At 48.4% G+C, this 17,415-nt stretch overlaps 1 protein-coding gene across 15 annotated transcripts in view; it reads right to left on the reverse strand.

Annotated features, from left to right (window-relative positions):
• Positions 1-17,415, reverse strand: part of Agap1 (ArfGAP with GTPase domain, ankyrin repeat and PH domain 1) — a 435,962-nt gene that overhangs the window by 269,768 nt on the left and 148,779 nt on the right. For 8 of the 15 annotated variants that reach the window (XM_076914828.1, XM_076914827.1, XM_034521739.2 and 5 more), the window contains exons 3-4: positions 15,739-15,826; positions 15,042-15,053 (exon numbers count right to left, since the gene is read on the reverse strand). In XM_076914828.1, the coding sequence (XP_076770943.1) occupies positions 15,042-15,053; positions 15,739-15,826 (100 nt within the window). The remainder of the gene's footprint in view (positions 1-15,041; positions 15,054-15,738; positions 15,827-17,415) is intronic. The other 7 variants (XM_034521738.2, XM_076914829.1, XM_034521740.2 and 4 more) reach the window with 1 other exon arrangement.

The raw sequence follows: 17,415 nt of genomic DNA on the forward strand, positions 1-17,415 counted from the left end.
TCCAAGTGAAGAGCCCTCAGACACATCCACGCCACTTCCAGACAGAGGTAGGCACCTCTTTTCACCTCAAAGGCCTGATATCCCTAAAATCTCAGATACAGAACACGTGACTCCTATTTTAACACTTCATCATTACTGAGAACACCTATGGGTGACAAGCTTGTGTGAAGGTTCCAGAATTTCAGCCAAATTCAGAAACAAATATAGGAAACTGACCTGAACCCAGATATAAGGAGACTGAAACCCAGCCAGGGGCCTGGGAACACAGGCTGTGAGAAGGCAGTCCTTGACTGAACAGGACACCCTCACCACTCAGTACCTCTGTGGGACAGGCACACCTGGGTCCTGAGAATCCAGGCTCAGAAATCTACCAAAATAACACACTGACATGTGTCCTCCACTGCCACCCAAAGGTAAGCGCCTTGCTAGCATCTCTATTCTGAGGAGGTTGGGATCCTGCATCTGAAATGTCAAAAACAGGAATTATTCTCTTGGATCACAAGAACCCAAGATTTGGGACTATCACAGGGGCGTCACCAGCCAAACACCCTTCACTTGAACATCTGATGTTTTCTGAGAATCAAAACTACCGTGGATTCTGGGATTCTTTGGATTTTGGGGTTTTCAAAGTAGAGATGCCCACTCCACTCTATTTTAAAATTCAAACCTGCCATCTTATCTTGGCCATTAGATCCTGTTTCAGAAGATAACCAAATTCCATTTTCACTTTTAATGTGGGGTTTTTTTTTTTTTTTTAAATGGAATACAAATGCCATCTTTGCCCAGAGGTCATGTGAATCTTCTCTGTTATTCCAACATTGGTGTGTGTGCTGCCAACATTCACATAAGCGCTCAATATAGATTTAAAGTGTCTATTTAATAACCAAAGCCAAATCATTCTCTCACAGGTCTACTTATCCAGTCATCCACTTCTAGCCCCTTGGCCTTACTACAAGCTGCACTGAGAACTGCTGTCAACCTCTCTGACTATTGGTAATGATTACCTAACATTAAATGGCAAAAGGTGTCATCAATATACACCTGACCTCTCTGACAGATGTTGCTGACCTGTGTGCAGGTGCTGAATGTTGTTAAAGGGTGGTTGCTCTATAACTCAGAGCCCCATACTGTTGCCCTTAGACTGGGAACTGTGATGGCTGCATCTTTGTCCCACTCTAAGGTGCTGACTGACTCTGCAACCAGGGAAACATCTTCCCATGCTGGGAAATGCATCCCTTGCCTGTTCATAGTAACTCTTCCCCAGGTACAAGGCTCCCTTTGCATCACACTGAATGCTGTGGCCCATTGTAACTTCCTGAACTGAATCTGGCCAGCAGCACTGTGTGCTCACCTCCTCTGAGAACCAAGCATGGAGTTAACTCGACCTCAGGTCTCTGGCTCACCTCCAACATGTACCTGCCAGCTTCTGCTGCCTTTGTGTGGCCTTGGATTTTTTTTCGTGTGTGTGTGTGTGTGTGTGTGTGTGTGTACACACGCGCATGTGTGCACCTGCCAGAAGTCAGCCTCGGATGTTGATACTCTGAGGTCCTGCACCTTGCTTTTTGAGACAGCAATGCTTGCTGTCCTAGAGCTTGCTCACTAGGCTAAACTACTAGTGATCCCGGCTCAGGGAGTCGCCTGTCTCTCTCTTGTACAAAAGTTACAAGCATGCATTACTATAGCTGGCTTTAAAACAACAAAAACACAAAAGTTCTGGGGACTGAGCTCAGGTCCTCCTGCTTCTGTGACAAACACTTTACCAATCTAACTCCCCTCCCCAGCATCCTGACTTCTTCCCCCAAGCCAGGGGTGCAGAGAGACAAACTTCTGCTCAGCAGTACATATGGCCAGCACTTCAGAAAGAGCAGTCCATTCGGTGAGGAACAGCACGCTGGGAAAGAAGAAGAACGCAGCTGTGTTCTCTGGCTTTAAAGTGTATTTTAAAGGTCTGGTTGAGGTGCTGCTCACTACCCGACCTCTGCCAATTTCAAGGTGACTATTCTAAGACTCTCACTGTAGGAGCCGGCTCTAAATCTGGGACACCACATGCCACATAACTGGGTTCCTTCTGTTTCAGCTCACACTGGGAGGAGCTGCCAGTTATTCCTCTCGCATGCTGTGCCAGGGTCCCATCTCTGTCCAGTTCTGCTTTATGGGGTAAAATAAGAGTAAGTGAAATTTTCTATTCCAAAAAAAAAAAAAAAAAAAAAGGAACTGCCTGCGTAAGCAAGGCCACAGATGTCTGCCTGTTTCGTCATTCCCAATACTTGCACTGAAAGCTAATACCGTCTCTCTAACAGTTGTTCAAGCAAAGAAGACTGAGGACATTGACAAGAGCCCTTCCAGTGACATGGACAAGCACAACTTGAGTTATTCCCCACAGCTATCTTGTGACAGCATCAGAGAGCAGCCCAGATCCTTTGGGAGGCCTTTCAGACACTAAGGGACAGAGAAACCCCCACCCTCCCACAGGCCCATAGGAAAGCCAGGGCTTCTGGTCCCCCAACTGTCCTCTTCCATGGGAACACCAAGTCCCACATGACTCTAATGTGACTCTGTCTGCAGAGGTGCCATCCTCCTCAGCCTTGGGACTGACACAGAGGATGCACGAAGCCCAGTAAGCCTTTTTCAAATACAACCCCCTTAGGGGGCTATAGCAATAAGCCATCACTGTGCCACTGAGACCACAGACCTCCGCTGAAACCATGAATCAGGTCTTCTTGTGGTTGCGCCCATCTCTGATTCAGCATGCACGAGAGAGAGCCTAACGTTACACTGAGCTGAAGCCTCCTTTGTGGGGCCACTGCAAAGGGAAGAGCTCAGTCTCACTTGAGCCTAACCCAGTGGCCCTCACAGCAGGTGCCAGCTGGCCCAGAGCCCAAACCCTGGAAAGAGGGAAGAACAGACAGGGATGGTGCCAGGTATCTTCTTGCCGTGAGATCAGTCTTTTCCACCTCAGCTTCATGGTGAAGCAGGACAAGTCCCTGCAAATTATTATCTAAAGCAGAGGGGACTGAGAGATGCTGGGGGTTGCAGGCCTTTTTTGTTCTCCCTAAGGGAACATAAACTTAATCACAAATGTGCCAAACTCCTTTAAAAATTAATGTGGCTTTTAAACTATGACAAAAATATTTAAGCCAGTACTTTATGAGATTGGGGCTCTGGAAAAGTTTAGTATTATGATATTTAAAAGGAATTTTGGACCACATAGTATTTTTACAGTGGGAACAGAGGTTATTGGTAACACACTCGTTTATAAAACTTAACCAAAACAGATTTCCTCTGCCATGCTTTTTAAGCTTACGGTGGGAAATAAACGACCAGAGCGGTGTGCTAAGAGAGAGGGAGGAGCCACCCACAGAGCCTGTCAGGGTCTCTGTGGGTCACTGGGGAGGAGGGTGACCCGAGATGGCCTCACTTTAACTCAAGTCCCTGTCAGGAGAAAAAGAAAACTGCGAAGGAAAGGGACACCTCAGTCCCAAGCTGAGCTGGCAAATCAGAACTCCATGGGATCTGAACTGACTCCTCCATTCCTGGGAGAGTGGAGGGAGGGGGAGAGGCAGCATGAGAAGGAGCGGCACAGGGCAAGGCTGTGGGAACACCTGAGGCCCCACTGAAGAAACAGGGCTCTCTGCCACAGATGGCTCCTAGAAGTGAATGTGAGAGGCTTCCCATCTGCAGAAGCAAGGCCTGTACCCACAGCAACCTAAGGAAAAGGCAGTGATGCTCTATGCCCCAGGACAGACAATGGAGGCTGGGAGAGGGCCTTCAACAGATGCACAGGGGCAGCAGGGCCCTGGTCCCTAATCAAGAGAGAGTTACCTTCCTATGGAGGCAAACAGAGGTAGCCAGGACACTATGATTGTCAAGGCCGGTGATGTTTAGCTCACTGTGATTTTCTTCAGGGCCCCCGTGCTGTCTTCCCCTGCAGCTGATGAGACAAATGACAGCGGTCCACGGAAGGGCATTTTCTGAGTAACAGGTACTAGAGCCTCAGAGCACTGGTCAGTGTGGATAACACTAAATGATACAGATAGCCTCCACCAAAACCAAAACAAGAGCCAATACAGCCCCAGTCTCCAAGACAATGATGGGACAGAGATGCCCACTTGGGAGACGTGGAAACCATAAGGACAAGATATTGGGCAAAGATCCCATCAGAAGAGGGGTCAATGAGGGAGGGGTCAATGGGGGAGGGGTTAATGGGAATGGGGAAGGGGTCAGGGGAGGAGGGGAGGAGTCAGTGAACCAACCGCATCTGGAACATCTTGGAATACAGATGCTAGTGTGGGGACCTCAAGCTGGCATTCCAAACCCAAGCTGCAGAAGGACACTGCACCAATGCTTTACACTTCAATACAGCACAGGCAACAGGCAGATGTTTGGCAAGAACTGAGGGCCAACAGCAGCATGTGGGGCGCAATGTCTAAAATTTGACAAGAGAGAGACAGCTTGGGAGCTGAGACAGAGCTTGCCAAGGGCAGCAGAAGCTGGAGCTTGAAACTCGATTATGTGTAAAGGCAACACTACTGCTCTCCTAGGCTTTGTAAAGACATCCAGTGATGTCCACATGTCTATGACATGACCTAGAGAGCCATTTCTCAGATGGCCCCTGTCACTGAGCTGTGTCTGACTATGCTGTAGAAGGTAAGAAGCTATTTCCATAAAAGGCCAGAAAGTAAGTATTTTAGGCTCTGTCAGTGTTCATTTTTATTTCATGTAAAAACCTCTTCATAGCTCAGAGGCAGCAACAACTCAGGCCTACGTAACCACTACTTGAAAGTTACTACTGGGTCCCTTCCTCCCATGCCAGGGATTGAACCCAGGGCTTCAGCTAGCCAAGGGCCCTGCCACTGAGCTACATGCTAGTCTGTACTCTGAATCCTCCTTCTGTAAATGCACGAATTTACTGTTCTGAAGGTCACTTCATCTGTCCTGGGTCTCTGGGGAATCATTTGTATTGCAATTCCATGTAATCTGTTTACTAGAAGGAATGCATCAGGTTTTGCCTCAAGTCTTCTGCTCCTCCTGAAAGTGACTCTCCACTGAGAGGACCCACACCTCATGCTGGGGAGCACCATCAGCACACTAGCCTTCTGTTCAGAGCTGACAAGGCAAGATGTCCTTGTGCCCTCTTCCTGCGGCTGGAGCTACTGGCCGGCCCTCAAGTTCAGCCCAAGCCTGAAAGACCTCACTTCCTGCAGGACCAGCCTGCATCTGGAACACCTTGGAGTACAGATGCTAGTGAGCGGGCCCCAAGCTGGCATGTGCTGAAGAGGCCAGTAATCCTGGTGGGACATGAGGGTGGAGCGTAGGTCACCCTTACCCAACTCCAAGTCAGTTCCAATGCTTAGAAAAAGTCTGGGAACTCCTGTCTACACGCCTCCCCCCATCTCCAAAGCATGTACTATGTCACTGTCACTTCCAGTGGATGGTGACGCACACTTGGGTTGGGACAGTTATGAGCCCTGTTCTTTTCAGGCATCAAACGTTACTCATGTAACCTAAGCCATCTTCCTATCGCTGTGCAGGGGCAGGCACAGTGTGGACTGGTTCTGTCGTCCAGTGCCCTCCCCAGTGGCTGCACACACTGTCCTCTCAGCACAGCTGGTTCACTTACTGGGCCCCGCAGAACAACTGCTGTGTTTCATTACTTTGTCTCCTGTTTTTCACAGTTTTAGTGTTTTTAAAAATCAAATTATTTATCAATAAGCTTAAAAAGTGGGGCTTAAAAAGCCAGAAATTGCTGGCCACATATGCTGACCTTACTGTCACAGGGACAGGCCAGCCTCAGGCCCAGCAGCACACATGGCAAGTGTCTCTGCTTAGGTCCCACCTAAGAATCCTAACTGTACACTGGAAATCAATACAGACAGAGGCAGGACAGTACTACCAGCTATATCTGGTTTCCTTTTCTAGTCTAGACCAATCACAGCTAATCAATTACACAAACTCATTACAGCCACACAATGTAGGCTGCTGTCACCATGAGGCCCTGTGCTAAGACTGCACACACACAGTGTTGGACCCAGTCCTCCTTGGGTATTGTAGCTCTGACAAGCACACATGTCTTTGTGTGGACCAGGAAGGGAAGTATTTCCAGGAAAAGAGCAGACCACCTAGGCTCGGTGGAGCCATAGGAGTTAAGGAGTCGCCTGTGTGAGGCAGGTTTGGGTGTATGTACATAGTGCTATCTGACTCTGGTTTGCACCATGCTCGGTGAGGGACGGGAAAATAAGATGCACTGCACAGGCCCGTTTAAATTCTCAAAGAACACTTGCCACTCTGTAGATATGACACAGGACTTGGTTTTCCCTCCATAGCCAGCAGTTCAGGAGACAACAATGAGGCAGACCTTACTACTGTGTTCCACAAGACTAGCTGACCAGAACGTTTCCTTATACCTAGACATACCAATTGGTTCAAAGAAAAAGCACAAGGCTGCAGCAAAGTCAATCAGAATAATCTCTAAATATTTTGCTGGAAAGAAAAAAAACAAAGAACTGAAAAGCAAAAGAGAAAAACATTCCACTTTTTCTCTGTACCAGGTATAAGCACCATGGTCAGAGGCATCAACAGATGCTTGGCACCACATGGAGAGAGCTAAATAGCTAGCTACTTGAGTGTTAAGGCTAGGGCAGGTAGGAGATGGGAGAGGGAGAAGACCCATGAATCTAAGTAAGTCAGAGTCTGTGGCTCCAGGAACGTAGGTCAAGAAGCCACCGACCTTCCCTATTTGAGCTGCTCTAGATGGGTTCCCTAACTCTCGCCCCAACTCCTGGCAGCAAACTGATACAGTAAACCTAGTCTTGTTCCAGCCAGATCCCAGCAGCCTTTTGCCACAAGGTGCCTTAAAAGTGGAAGCAGGCTGCCCACTGATCGCAAAGTCAAGGACAAATGATATAGCAGACACAAGTACTAGATGTGGGGTTGGGGAATAACAGATTCCAAAATTACTGCCTGGCAGGTAAAGGTGATGAACTTCAGTGTAAGACACACCTGTGGAGGTAAAATGTAGCCTGAAACATACCCCGGGACTGTAAATGTGGCACCACCTGTGCTTTCCCGCTGAGAATGGCTGTGCTGTTGGACTGGGGTACAGCTCAATGGGTACAGTACTTGTCTAGCATGCATGACACGCTGGTTCTACTTGCAGCATGGTGGTGCTCAGCTGCAATCCTAGCACTGGAGAAGCAGAAGCAGGAGGATCAGATGCTCAAGTCACCCTCTGCTACACAGTGACATCAAGGCCAGGCTACAACAAACATATCAAACCCTGTTCTAAAAGTATAAAAAATAATAATGGTTATACTCAACTCTTTAGGTTCCTGAGACAACAGCCATGTGGAAAGCCAGGCCGGCTGATTCTGACTCCAGAGCCCAGTGGCATCTGAGTGCACACACGTCTAGTGACCATGAACTGCCCAGCATGTGCCAGCTGGTCTACCCTAGCTAGAGGGCTGGAAGACTTGACCTGACCAGGTGTAAATCAGTTCCATGTAATGATCAGGGAAACACCTGCTCCCTGGAAGCACACACCAACCTCAGGCCCTAGGCCAGCTTCCAGTGAGTCTCTAGATTCTTGCTGAAGTAATGATAAAAACACGGACAAGCCACTGAGTTCCTGCCAATCAACTGAAAAACATATTTTGTTCTGCCAGACTCACAGATGCCAGAAACATGACAACCTCCTCTTTCCTGGCTTTGTCGCTCTTTCCCCTTGTTCACAGTGCATGCTTCTTCTGTTACACCTTCCAAACTCTAGTAAAGAATTGAGTGCCCTTCACCTGTCTTACGCAGTATCGTATGAAGGCTCTGTGCCATGCAGGGTAGAGACATAGATTGCACGCAACACACAAGATGTCAACATGGAAGGTAAGGTAGGGGACACTTCCCTTAGGGACCATTTAGTATCTCAAACTTCCCAGAATAACAAGTGAACTGAACTATGGAACCGACCAGCCAGCGGGCCATGATCCCAAGGCTCAGAGAGAATCCTGAGCAGCTGCTTTTGCTAAAATCCCTAGGTTGCAAGCAACAGGGTAAAATTCACATTGAAAAATGTAAACGGGTAGGTTTCAAAACCACTCCAGTTTTATTAGGGTCATATGGATTTTTGTTTTACTCAAACGTCAAAGAGGATCAAGAAGAGTTTGAGAAGAAGCCTACCATCTGTGCAGCAATACTGGCTTATTGGACTTTTTAAAAGTTTACTGGATTTGGAAAAGGTTCTCGGAGCCAATGGCCTAAATGTGTTTCAGCAACTCTGAGAAATCAAGTTTGTTTACCACAGCGTTTGTTTCTAGGAGACTAAGCAAACATCCATTAACAAAATATTTCAGATGCACGTGCTTCTGAGAGCACACTCACTAGCCTGATGCTAGCCAGACACATCTGTTAGGAGACTTGTCCGAGCAGGCACTCTGGGGAAATATCAAGACTGAGGCATGAGATAGTGACTCTCAGGCAACTGCTGGCTGGATGTAAGTGACCACCAGGAACCTGCTGTAGCACGTGACATCAATGGCAGAGGCAGAGGGGAGAAGGGGGGAGCACAACTCAAATAAAGCCCACATGGGAAACCTGGTACTCTGGTGGTGCACATGGCACCCACGATCCCATACCTTCCCAACTAGCCATGAATGTGGCAAAGACCCTAGAGCTTCTAGACCCAGGAGCGGGTACCAACAACTTGCTATCTTGTTTTCCGGTCTAAGTTCCTGGTTGTCAGGAGTGGTCCCAGGTAGCATAAAGGCTGTGCCTTTATTGGTCTCACCTCCATCCAGGGGATGCCAGAGATGGCCTGAAGCTGTCTAATGGTTTCATGTGGACTAATCCAGAACAGTGAATGGGTCCTTGAGCAAAGGAAAGCACTGGTGATTTCAGCCACACCTCTGAGAACATCAGTGGGAGCTGAGACGCCAGAAACAGTAGAGTTGGAGCCTCTAGTGGCATCCACATATGACAGGCCCACACAGGAAGAGGCTACCAATGGCTTCTGCAGTGACAGGGTTGTCATTATACAAAGGCTGAGATTTTTCTGAGTTTCTACACAAGACACTCTGTGTGTTCATCAGATACTGAACGTTGTAAGCCTGCTAAAAAGCCAAGATGAGCTGGGAACCCTGACTCTCCAGCTCCAAGCCATCGTGAATGCCATTAGCAAGCCTTTTCAGGACATAGCAGGAGTTAGGTGGAAGAGACTACACGGCAGCCCTGACTGCATTCCTATATGTTCCCAGGTTATGAGGTACATTTTGTTCCCTTCCTTTCAGCAACCCCCACTCCTCTTAGTACCCCTTCCCCAGCCCCTACACACATATATACATCTCAGTTTGTCTTTCTCCCAAGATGTGGACTGCATTTCTTCCCAGACTGTTTTCACCAAACCTAAACCTCTCCATCAAAAGTAAACAGGCAACATACATGCTCTGAGCTTCTCTCGGGAATGAAGAGTTGAGACCTGTTGTCTGCACACTCTTGTTAGCCAGGCATAGCAAACAGCACTGATAGATTTTTGGTGATTCAGGCTCTAAGGGTCTAGTTTCCTGGTGTGAATTATGAGACTGCTGCATTACGCTATCCTCTAAGGGGGGAGAAACTTCATTGGATCGGCTGTGCCGTCTACCAACAGTCAACTGCCAATGGTGGGCCTGCAGATTGATGACACTCTATCCAAGGAAGACGAGACTGGGAGGTTGCTGACCCTCAGCTGACTGTCCAGCTACATCTCCCAGTCATGTGTTTACAACTGACTCTAACTGCACATGGCCTCTGTATCTCTGGAGCTGATGGTATGTGTAGGTTTAGAGAGGTGAATGGGAAGGGGCTCCATTTACATGGCTACGGGAAGGTTGTCATCCATGCTGGATAAAGACTTTCCAGCATGGCTGCTCTGGGTCATCACATTCTGGCCAGTAAGCCCTGACACCCATGCTCTGTAAGGAAGCCCCAAACTCTCATTGGTTCTTCGGGGTGAGCTGTGGTAGAATCATGCTTGGTGAAGTTTGTCACAGGAAGTGAACAGCTTCATTTAGGGCTCCCCAGGGCATCTCTCACAACAGAGACCTTCTGACTCAGTCAGTTGACTTAGAGAATCAACCTTCCATATACCCCTGTTGCACACCAAAGATCCAGTCAACCACAGATCAAAAATGCCCCTCATAATAAATCATACCTACTGAGCATGCTCGGATGTTTCCTTATGCCATCATTACCAGGACAACTTAAAACTGCACCACATCGTGTGTAGACTCCCCCCGACCCCCTCTAGTGCTTCAGTGGGGAAGAACTTGCCATCCCCGCCCTAGTGAAAGATCCACCTTGGATTCCTCGCCTCTACTCTGGCTTTCTCGGGTTACTTTGTGGCAAAATGGGTGACTCAGGACCAGACTTCTGATTGGTTGTTTTCCGACTCTGTGGGAGAAAGAAGAAACCTGATGTGGGGATCTCCAGGCTGTCTGTACATCCTCACTGTGTGTGGTTGAGGCCACTGTATATAAGACTTCTAGGACAGCCAGGAGAGCACAGAAACGGGGCTTGGGCAGTGAGAGAGGTGAAGCCATGCCGCCTGGAGGCGTGTCTCTATCACCAAGCTACTGGTCAGACACCTACTGATTGTCAGTGTAGGCATACATAGGGCAACCGCAACCTTGAAGTTTCTGCCTACAAATCTGAACAGGTTAAGAGCCAATGAGCAATGAAAAAGTCAGTGGCAAGAAGAACAAGTCCCTTAGGAATTCTGCCCATGTGGCCTGGAACAGTGGGCCCACGTGCTCCCATGCCACACCTGGATATAGCCCTTCTTTCCTGAAGCCATAGCCAGTTGACAGTCACTCATGGAGTGAGACTTCCCTGCCTCCCTCTTCAGGCAGTGAGTGAATCATATAGCAGGGAGGCCTTAGCCTCCATTTAGTGTATGTGGGTTTGTTTATTAACAGAAGGTGGTTTGCAGACGATACAATTTCAACCCACAGTTCTAGTCCTGTCCCATCAGCAGACTGTGGCTGAGAACATCAGCTAAGGGTGATCTATGTTCTCACTGCATCAGCAGACTGCAGCTGAGAAGTATCAGCTAGGGCTGGTTGATTGCCATTCTCTGCTTTGCTGCCTTTAACCTTAAAGTCATCTATTGAATCCATCCCTACAGAAACACTGAGGCCTCTGGGATGTCAAGTTTCTGCAGTCTCAGTGCCCTTCCATCCTCATGGCCCTCTGGGACCACAACTCAGACAGGAGGAAACAACACCCAGAGAGGACCGCCCAGGGCCTAACATCCCAGGAGGATATAACAACTGTCTTGGGATGACACATGATTCCCAACACCTCCCACATGCTGTTGACAAGCGGTTTCTCTATTTTTCTCCCCACAGTGAGTTAAATTCCATGAAACACATGGGTTTGGTATGAGGGAAGGCAGGGTACACAGTGAATGCTAAGCACTTAACACATGAGAGGGATCTGAAATCACACAGCCCAAACACCATTCACAACTCTAATTAGCAGCTATTAATAGGGCTCTGAAAGGGAGGTGTGAGGGTCACACCCAGCCTGGTCCTGTCCTGTGGGACTAAAAGCCAACAGTGCTAACCAAGCCAGTTCCAGGGGAACAGATGAAGCTGAGCCCTCTCTCCATAGCTCTGAGTACAGTGGCATGGTGGTGCACAGACACTGCCACTGCCAGAGATCTGCCCTGCCTGCCTCCTAAAGGAATCAAACTTCACCAAGGGATATTACTTCTGATTTCAGCCACTTGGTCTATGGTATTTTTTAACAGCAGTCCTGGGACTCTGGTGTCAATCATACATCATCACCACACACACACACACACACACACACACACACACACACACACACACACTCTACAAATATACTCGCTCACATATGAACACATAAAGGAGACCACCCATATAATATCTGCACTCTTTCAGCTCCTGAGATAAACAGGTTTCCCCTAAGTCACTAATTAAAAGTAGCATTAAATATAATGTATAATAATTCTCTTGACTACATCTCCCAGGCTTTCAAGTCTTCTCTCATAGGATAAAATACCAACTAAAAAGGTGTCACTCACAAAAAGAGAAACGAGCCACCCTGTGTGGTGACACTGAGAGGCGTTTCTGTCAGGAGGTGGAGCTCTTCTCCAAGAATGATGCTCTGTTTTAAGCTGATCACCACAGCATCCCTCCCATTACCCAAACCTCGCAGGGGCAAGTCAGAATCACAGTGGGGCAGTTTGAATGTGCTTGGCCCAGGGAGGGGCTCTATTAGGAGGCGTGGCCTCACTAGAGTAGGTTTGGCTTTGTTGGAGGAAGTGTCACTGTGGGGGTGGGCTTTGAGGTCCCATGCTCAAACTCTGCTCAGTACCAGTGCAGAAGATAGCCTCTTCCTAGCTGCCTGCAGGGGAGGTCCTCTCCTGGCTACCTGTAGATCAGCCCCCACTCCTGTACCATGTCTGCCTGCATGCTACCATGCTTTTTCCCATGATGATGATGGATTGAACCTCTGAAGCTGTAAGCCAGCCTCAATTAAATACTGTCCTTGATAAGAGTTGCCTTGGTCATGGTGTCTCTTCACAGCAATAAAACCCTAACTAAGACTCACAGCAAAGGATATTTATGTATGTATTAAGCCAGAGGAACAACCCTGTGCCACCATGAACAAGAATGGGGAGAATCAAGTGAGTTGCACAGACTGGCAGAAATAGCCATGTGGATGGCAGAGTGGCAGCTGTCCATAGGGGATTTCTGGGACTTGGTCATGGTTTGAGTGTATCTCCAAAGGTCTGTTTCCCAACAATGGAGGGCACTGAACCCTTTAACGGATGGGTTATAGTGCAGGGAAACTACTCATGGGAGATGCTGCCCTCAGAAGGGATTAATGTAGGTCTGGGAGGATGGTGGCTCATTCTCAATAGAAAGAGTTCTTGTAAAGAGCAAAACTGCCCCCATCCCACACTCAAATTTCCTGTCTCAGAATGTGGTGCATTGTCATACATGCTCTGGGAAAGATGCCACCATGAGGCCCTCACCAGACCCCAAACATGTAACTGCCCAATTGTGGACCTTCAGTCTCTCTCTTTCTAAAGCAAGGGAAAATGGCCTGTCGCAAAGGATGAATTGGAAGGCAACTGCAACACGAAGAAATTGGAAGACTGTAGAGCGCACTCCAACCCAGAGTTCCAGACAGGCACCAAGAACACCCATCCTCCTGAGCTGCACCCTTCCACCTGTGTCCTAAGAGTCACTGAAGGGATGGATGGAGGAGCTACAGCTATCCTTGATAGCTTCCTGCACGCCTGCCTTACCAGCCAAGACCCTCCATGCTCCTGGATAAAGACAGTAAATCAGATATCAACCCCACAGCACTGTGCATGCAGCTTCTCAGTTTCAGCTGCCCTGAGAACTGCTTACATTAACTTACAAGGAAAATACCACAACTCTAAGTTCCCTGACCCCACAGTAGAATCTCAGGATTGCAGGGCAGCAGTGTGAGGAAGCAAAGGCTGATCACACATTCCTTTGCCTCCTGCTGCTCGTGTAGGACCTGAGGGTCATGGGGATAAGAAATAGAAACTAGCTCTCAGATCTTCAGAAGCACACAGACAATAGCTGCTATCTGCTGCATTCCAGACAGGAACACATAGGTGGCCCAGGCCAAGAGGCTTCCAGGCACACAGAGGTCTCCTCATTCACAGGAGATGCAGCTTAGTAACCTGGGCACTCCTGGGCACAATGCTGCTCGAAGCACCCTCAGAACACAGAACAATCACCCTGAGCCCAAGGTTCAAAGAAAGAGGACATACATATAGGTAGGCAAGGGGGAGAGTGTGAGAGACAGCCTAAATTCTGTCTCCCAGATCCAGGAGTCCTCCTCAGCTATGTGTCTGCCAATGTGATGATATATTCTCACTTTGCAGATGGGGGCAGGGAGTGTTAGCAGGCAATGAGGTCACCTCACAGGGTACAATTTTTACTTCTGATGTGTGAATGTTCAAAAGAAACACCTCTGTGTGGATCGAAATGAAATGTCATATTCTACACTGCAAATAAATCAAGTCGATACAGGCATGTTAGGACAGACTGAATGTCCAATGAGAAAATGACGGACACCACAATAATGACCAAATACAGATATGGTCCAGCCTCTTCCTTTAGAATCAGCAACTTCAGCACAACCTACCTCTAAAGCTGCTAGACCTCTGAGCCACAGCATGACAGCAAGAGAACCAGAGGCCGGCCTGAACTTCAAGCAATCCTAGCTCAAAATGTAGGTGTTGGGAGACACTCAAATCAGAGTTGCCTGGAAAAGGCAAATGCTTGCCTTGCAATTGGGTTGGCTGCACACCCTCGGTAGCTGGTTTTACCAGTTGTACAATGGTAAGTCCCATGCACAGAAGCCCCAGTCCAAAGCACTCAAGACTCCTAGTCAAGCTGACTGTGACCATTCACACTCAGGCACAAAGAAGAGAGTGCTTGAATAGCCCAAGATGGGTCTTAAGGGAAGATACTGCCTTCCCCCCTCCTCCACACTGTGGGTTTTGAGTACCTGGGTCTGCAGTCCCCACAAACCCGAGCCTTTGTCCATTTGGTCTCATCCATAAGCCTTTGTTTGGATCCCTCCCTCCTCCTCCTCCTCCCAGACCATTGTTCCACATGGAGAATTTAAAAAGTGAGCCTTTCTCTGATGGGACAGCCATGAGACTTTCAAAACATGGCTAGAAAAAAACTGCAGGGTGGTAGCAGAGCCCCAAGCAGGCCCCTCAGAATTCTGTTCTTTCTAGATGGTTCTACAGTCTTTAGGACAAGAGTTAAGGAGCGGAAACATGTGTTACAGGGGACACGTGAAGCTACTTTGGACTACTACTCAAAAGACAGCTAAGGGACGAAACAGGGTGAGATGCTGAACTTAGGAAAAAGGTGAAATGAGACAAAGTAGGATGAGACACAGAACAGCGTGGAAAGGGAGTGCTACAGTACAGGGTTGTGCCTCTCCTCTCTCCAGAACGAGACAAGCACTGCATGAAGAAAATGTATAGTTACCTGCGTCCATATCTGCAAAGAATGGAACAGCCAGTAAGAAAAAGAAGGAACCAGAAATTCAGTGTCTCAGAGTTGGATTTCAAAAGGTTACATGGGGAGAAAATATAGTTCAGGAAATGGCTTGTGGGCTACGCTTGCATTAAGGGGACTAAAGGGCCTCTCCACTGTTGTAAAGTTACTTAAAGCAAAAAAAGGAACAGAACCACAGTAAGACATGGATATGCCAACAGAAGAATCAAAATGTCTAATGAAAAAAAATGCCTAACTCACATGCAAAATGATTATTACATGTTTGTAATACAATATAAAGGGGAACATACTTAGACACGTGGCGGGTGGGGTGATCTGGATTGTATTTAGAAACGCTAGTGTCTGTGACTGAGCAGCATCACAAGGTCAGTGTCCAGTTCAGAGAGATGTCCAACCAATACTCAAAGGGGTAGCACTGGACCAAGGTTCCGGAGGACATGCTTTACAGAGGAAATGTACTCGAGAACATCCCACGGTTAAGGCTCAAAATGTTGGAGTGGATGCACTATAAAGCCCCTACAGGAGGGAGCATATACCTAAGTCTCTTTGCTGCCTGGTGGCTTTCTTATGGCCCTGACATGGGTCATCAATGATTTAGAATATGCTTAAGAGAACATTTAAACCCTGAACTCTAAGCTGGTAACTAACCACCTGCAGAACAGCATACCTTCTGGGGACTCCTCCTGCACGTATGTGCCTGTCAGGTACCGGTGCACCAGCGCAGACTTGCCACTGGCCAGGTTACCCACAATTCCCTGCAGCAAAAAAATAAGACAACAGTTAGAGGTGATTTTTTTGCACATGTGGTCATAATCACCCTGCCAAAATGTTGGGGAGATGCTCAAAAATGAAAGCAGTGACTATTTCTACTGGAGATAGTCAACTCCTGTCTTCAATAGTGCTGGATACTGTTAGGGTGTTAGCATACTGGCGTCCTTCTGGGAACACCCCTGCTCACTTTGTCTGGCACATGTGTACTGGCTCAACTGTCCACAAGGATAGGTGCCTCCCATACTCAGAAGGAACGGTTCCACAGGACATGATGCTACACAGTCCTTTGTAGATAGGGCCACCTGCTCTGTTTCACTCTAAAAAGGTGAACATGGGGAAAGACTTGGGAGCAGGAGAAACTGGGATGGGGGAGGGGAGGCAGAGCCTGAGGCGGAGCCCATAGAGAGTAGGCAGCAAGCCTGCCTCTCTCAGAAACGCACAACCAAGAGAAAAGCCACAGTCAAGCTATGGCCAGGACAGCCCAGGGATCACAGTAGGTAGAAAATAATACTGGCAGGCAAGAGTGGGTGAATGGGCACCTGGCCCATGCTGGGAGCCCTGCCCTTCCCGCACCGTCCCTCCAGGGAGCTGCTGCACTCAGCAGCCTTGTGCATTCTACTCTTTGCTCAATGACCATGCAATCCCCAGTCCCAACTGCCCCGACGGCCTGTGTGACGATCCCTGCACCTGCAGGCTATTCTGGCCCTCTCACCATGCTTGCTGCCCTTCAGCCACTCTGCTTCCTACTTCCTGGCTTTGAATCCTAGATTCCCCAGCTCCAACCTCATCTCTGTGAACTTGAACTTTTCCACACTGACCGACCGCAGCCCAAATCCTACCATCAGGGTCGATAGCCAGCTCAGAAATCACAGCCACTGGCTGAGAGTGCTAATGTCCCCAGGCCCCTGTGTTATATTGGGGGATGGGTCCCTGAGAGGGAATGGTTACAGGAACACTGTCCATATGGGATCAGTATACATTTGAAAGTAGCCCAGCAGGGACTCTCTACCTATAATCTACAGGGCAGATGACCTCCCAAACCTCACCAGCTCCCAAATCTGCAGATACCTTTGACTCCCAACCACTAGAACTATGAACACAGGTTTTACTGTTCATAAGTCACAATATCTAGTCACAGTGGTGGAAGAGGACACTTTAATGCCACACCCTCACCTGGAGCCAGCAAGATGCCCTTAGGCCCTGGCTCTTGCTGCTTCACTGCACACAACAGTGTTTAGCAGCTCCCAGGGTGAGGATGTGACTTCCAGCCCCTTCTGGGAAGGCACTGTGTCTCCCTCATCTTGTTCTCCGCCCTGCCAAGGCATCCAGCCCAAGGAAGAGGCACAGCTCCCAGGAACCAGTGTGTGACTGGCTGGTGCATGACTAATGCCGGTGATATAAATGAGCTTTCTCTACCACTGAGAGCTGGGCTGAGGACCAGGGCATGCGGACGGTTCCTGCACAAAGAAAGCTGTGTCCCCTCCAAGACCAGCCTGCGTCTTCCTACCTTGAGCCTCCACGATTTGAGAATATCTGCCTATTATTCTTTTGCTCAAGGGCACCTGCTGTTTGT

This window comes from Arvicanthis niloticus, chromosome 17, assembly GCF_011762505.2.
Source record: "Arvicanthis niloticus isolate mArvNil1 chromosome 17, mArvNil1.pat.X, whole genome shotgun sequence".
NCBI classification, from domain to species: Eukaryota; Metazoa; Chordata; class Mammalia; order Rodentia; family Muridae; genus Arvicanthis; species Arvicanthis niloticus.